We start from the raw sequence: 5201 nt of genomic DNA on the forward strand, positions 1-5201 counted from the left end.
TGATTATGGAAATAAATAAATGCAATTGAAAACAGAAAAAAATAAATTAACTTTTATTTTTATTTCTTATCTCGAAATCTCTCCTATGTAAAACCGAATTTTTGTTTTATTTATGATTTTGTTTCGCTCTCTGTCCAGAAATGTAAACCCGTTAAATAATAAAAACAAATGAATGAATAAAGTTTTTATTTTAAAAACATAAAAAATTAATAAAAAAAATGTTATTTATAAAAAATAGGAATAAACTGTATATATTTTGTTCTTTTTTGTGTTCATAGAGTAAAATTAAAATATATATTAAATTTCCAGTTTTGTTAGAGCGGGCACGTGGTATGTAAATGTGAATGAGCATTAGCGTTTGCCTGTGTGTGTTTGTATGTCAGGGTGTTTATTTGTGTGTATATGTGTATGTAGGTATATCTTTGTGTGAGTATTTCTGTATAAGCGTTTGTATAAGTGTGCGTATGTGTATGTAAGTATGTATGTGTGTGTACGTGTGTGTGCGTGCGTGCGTGTGCGTGTGTGTGTGTACACAATTGAATAATTAGCATAAATTACCATTTTACAGGACGCAAAGCAATTACCATTTGGGTTAATCCATTTAAGAAATTGTTATTTTGTCTGTTGTTTGTTGGTTGGTTGGTTGGCTTGTTGGTTGGATGCTTCATCTAAAATTACTCATCAGATGTACAAGGTTGTTGATGTAGTTGATAATGTTGTTGTAGCTCGTGTTGTTGTCTTCATGTCATATATTTTTTTGTGTGTGTGTGTGACGATGATCTTGCGAACACACATTCACACCGACCTACACATACACACGCACACACATACACACGCGCACACACACATACATTCTATCTATTATTCATCATTTTATTATTCTATTATACCATTATCGTTGTTTTTTATTTGATATTTTAACGTTATTACCTATAACATAAACACACACACACACGCACGCACACACACACACGCACACGTGCAAACATGATGTCGTTTCTTGTTAGTTGTTATATTCTATCGGGCTGTTGGTCTGTTGTATGTTGTTGTTGTTTTCGTTGTTTTTGTTTTGTAGTTTTACGATATTTTTTGAAAAAATGTTGATGTCTTCGCTGTCGCCATCTTAATATAGAAGCGTTTTATGCCGATGTTATCGCGACGATTGTAGCGGTTAATGTTTTTGTCGTCGTCGTCCCCACTGTTGGGCTGTGTAGTGTTGTGTAGCAGTTTTAGTTGCTGTTAATGTTTTGTATGATAGAAAAAAATGATGTTTGTTGTTGTTGTTGTTAGTGGTATGGTTGTTTGTTGACGATGAGAAGAATACTGACGATGATATTTCTCGGAGGCTATTAATAGTATCGTATATTGTTGTTGTTAATGATGTTGTTGATGAAGATGGAGATGTCGTTGTTGTTGATGGTGATGGTGATGATGATGAGGAGGAGGATGATGATGATGATGGTGATGCTAAACCTCAATCGATGTTTTTGTTTAAAGTTTTTTGTAGATGTAATCACTCCCATATAATCATACCCAAACAACATATAAACATTCATTCAGTTTTTTCAACAGTTGCAGCGACCGCAGATGGTCTGCTGTTGGTTGGTAGCTCTGGCGTCGTTTCGGATGTGTTGGTTGCGGGAGTTTGGAACGTAATGTTTGAATTGGTTGTGGTCGTTCTGGAATGGTTACTGCTACTAATTTCTGTGTTATTACTAGCCATAGTGCCACTAGCAGCTGTGTCACTAGCCACAGTAGCAGCACAAGTAGCAGCACCACAAGTAGCAGCACCACAAGTAGTAGCACCACTAGTTGCAGTACCACCCGTTGTACTGTGGTCAATACAAGTGAGCGTACTTATCGATACTTCAACGAATGTTGTTTTAATATTTTTCTTTTTAACGTCTCCCAGCACTGATGAATCTTTCCTGAGGTCGCTGTACTCGCTCACCTTTCGTCTCTTCACTCCATCATTACCATTGTTGTTGCTGCTGCTGAAGCTGCAGGCTTTGTTGCGCATCCGTTTTGATTTCGTCTCATTTAGAAACTTTTTCCGGAAATGGAAGCATTTCGGAAGCACGGTGGCAAACTCTTTTTGAAAATTTTCATTCATCCATCCATAGAGGAATGGATTGTAGACCGTAGAACTCATGGCGATGACGTGAACGATTAAGAAGACTAGACTGTAATTGGTGGTTGAGAGAATGATTATCTCAAGGTCCAAAAGTACAAAGAGAACATTAAGAGGTAGCCAGCAACAGACGAATATCGAGACCATGGCGATCAGCATTTTGTTTGTTCGTCGGTTTCTTTTCAGTTCCATCTCCTCGCGGTTCTTAGTTCGACCGGCTCCAATTTTCAATCTGCACCTGGCTTTCAGGCAGAGAGACACTTTGACGTAGCAGTATGTGATGACAGTGCATGGTACTATGTACTGCAGTACCAAACTGGTCACCGTGAAGAACTGTCTCGAGGTACTCTGCGACCAGTGCTCCTGACAATAAGAAGTATTATCTAGGGTGTCTGTGAATATTTTCTGGTTTGTTCCCAAGGGCATGGATATTGATACGGAAGACATCCATATAGCAGCGGTCAACATCAAACACAACTTCACGGTCAACTTTGGCTTGAACGGATGAACGATAACGAAAAAACGATCTATGGCGATTGCTGTAGAGGTCAAAGTTGAGACGTGCACGCTGACCCCTGACGTCATGGGGACGAGATGGCATAACACTCGACCAAACTTCCAATCGTCCGTGAAGATGCTGATGGGAGTGAAAGGGACTGCCAGCAAGCACATGAGGATGTCGGAGAGGGCGAGATTGGCGATGAAGATGTTGGTGATGGTGTGCATTGATCGTCTTCTCAGCACGACAAATATCACTAAAAAGTTTCCTGTCGATCCAACTGTAAAGATGGCGCTGTAGACGAAGATGAAAATTATTTTTACGACTCCGGAAGACGTGAAGGGAATGACGTCATCCTCGTTGCTGTTGATTTTCGCGGCGCCGTTTCCGCTGATGTTGCTGCTGTTGCTAAATGAAACGTTCACAAAATCGATGGAGTCGATGTTGTTTATGAGAGATTTGTTGTTGAAAGTGTTGTAGTGAAAATACTGCTGATGGTATAGAGTAGTAATTGGGTTTTTAATAATGTTTGAGTTGCTGTAATTAGTGATGTAGTTGTTTTTTATGTTGTTGTTGTTGTTGTAAGCCATGCTGTTAAATTTTGTTGTCGGTTAAATCTTCAGTTCACTAATAACATTATAAATGCATGGATAGATGGATTTATTTTGTTTTATTTAGTTGCTGTTGAGAATTGTTTGGTAGATTTCCAGTGTTGCTTCAGTAATTACGTTCATATGCCACTCTATGTTGTTTTCTGATAAAAAATAACATATTTTAAACAATTAAAAAATGATTTTAATGAAATATGACATATCACAAAAATATTTGGTTATTTTTCTGAGCAGCTAGAATCGTTTTTAAAATAAAACTGATGTTTTAGATGTTGTTGTCATTGTTGTTGTTATTTTTGTTGCTTTGTTGTTGTTCTTAATGTATGGTGTTTAATAATATGTAACCAAAGAGAGTTTTTATATGCTGTCATGCTTCAAAAAATAATTAACGAAGTTGTCAACGAAGCTTGGAGGAAATTAATTCTAGCGGCCTATCTGTATCTGCGGACTGGCCGATAGTTCTGTTTGTTTGCCATACTTCAATTTCTATGTTTTTATATTTTCGTTTTTCAGTATCGTTATTTTATATTTTTTACTAAAAAACTAACTACCTTTTTTACTTTTTCTTGATGTTTTTGTGACAAATTTAATTATTTTTCTAACACTGCTTTCTATTTGTAAATGTGAAATCCTTGTCTCAATTGAGTGAAAATATTTTTTTTATTATTATTTCATATTTTTGTAATTTCTTTGTGACTATAGTAAAAAAATTTATTTTATAACAATGTATTCTTGTTTGATATGTATAGCTAATTTTCTGTATACAGAAAATATTTTCAATAGAATGAAAATTTAAGTTAAAAATATGCAAGAGACAGATAAGAAAATATGCAAATTGACAAAATCAAACAAAGAAATGTTGGGAATTGTAAAAAGTTAAACTCTAGAGCATTCAACCATGGCAAACTTTTTACAAAGATCAATAAAACCAACAATATAAACGACAAGGACCCAACGCCCGACAAACATTTCTTCAAAATGAAAATTGCAAAAACGTTTATCGATGACATAAACAACAGTTTGATTTTGTTGTTGTTGCTGCTGTTGTTGTTGTGTTTTATGTTGTTGCTATTGTTGAAAAACAATATTGTCATAATCGGCAACAATATCACTATAAGCACATCGTAAACTACAGACAGCATAGAAAACAAGCACTTTCATCAATAGTAACTGCAACAACAACATTATAAACGAAGATGGTACAAATTCTGCCAACGAATGCATTATTAACGTTCTCAACAACAACATAAATAACATTAACATAACAATATAAACTAAATTATCATAAGAAACACTATAAACAGCAATAATAAACAACAACCAACAACACTAAATAACAACAGAGCAGCAACAACAGATCAAATAAACACAACATAATATCAAAAACATAAAAAAAAACATGAACATCAGTAGCATCAAAGCAGGCAGACACTATTTATCGTGCCACTGGTGTCGGTTCGTGTTTGATGACACCCGGGAAAATAATAGGCCTAATTTATTAACTCCACCTTTCTGCTAACACTGATAATGATGGAACGCCGAGATGTTATGAAAATAAATTCCAACGTTTTTATAGTTTCGTTTGCGATGGAAATATTTTTCTAGAAAAAAAAAATATTCATTTTTATAGCTCTCTTTATGTATTTTCAGTGCTATTAACAATACACGCAGCGTGAAAACGTGCATCACTCCAGTGATAGGCGGAGATTTCTTTGCAATTGAAGCTGGTCACTGCAACATCAGTGCCAGGCAACTTAACTATTGCACCATTGTGCCGACCATTAAGTAAAGGCCCTCGCATTTAGGCAGTGTGGCAACCATTGTTTTAATCTCAATATTTGAAAGTAGTAGTAGTATTTGTAGTAGTAGCAGTAGTAGTTGCGACAGCAGCAGTAGTAGCAGTGTAGCAGAAGCAGTAGTAGTAGTAGTAGTAGTAGTAGTAGTAGTAGTAGTAGTAGTA

The 5201-nt window shown here is 35.6% G+C and overlaps 1 protein-coding gene across 1 annotated transcript; it reads right to left on the bottom strand.

The window, feature by feature from the left end:
- Positions 1-2062: 2062 nt before the first annotated feature.
- Positions 2063-3220, bottom strand: HELRODRAFT_64159 (hypothetical protein; the record flags this gene model as incomplete). The annotated part of the gene is made up of 1 exon (XM_009016954.1): positions 2063-3220. A coding segment is annotated over one exon (1158 nt), but the record flags the coding sequence as incomplete, so codon positions are not given.
- Positions 3221-5201: the final 1981 nt, after the last annotated feature.

The sequence above is a fragment of the Helobdella robusta genome, assembly GCF_000326865.2.
Source record: "Helobdella robusta unplaced genomic scaffold HELROscaffold_2, whole genome shotgun sequence".
NCBI classification, from domain to species: Eukaryota; Metazoa; Annelida; class Clitellata; order Rhynchobdellida; family Glossiphoniidae; genus Helobdella; species Helobdella robusta.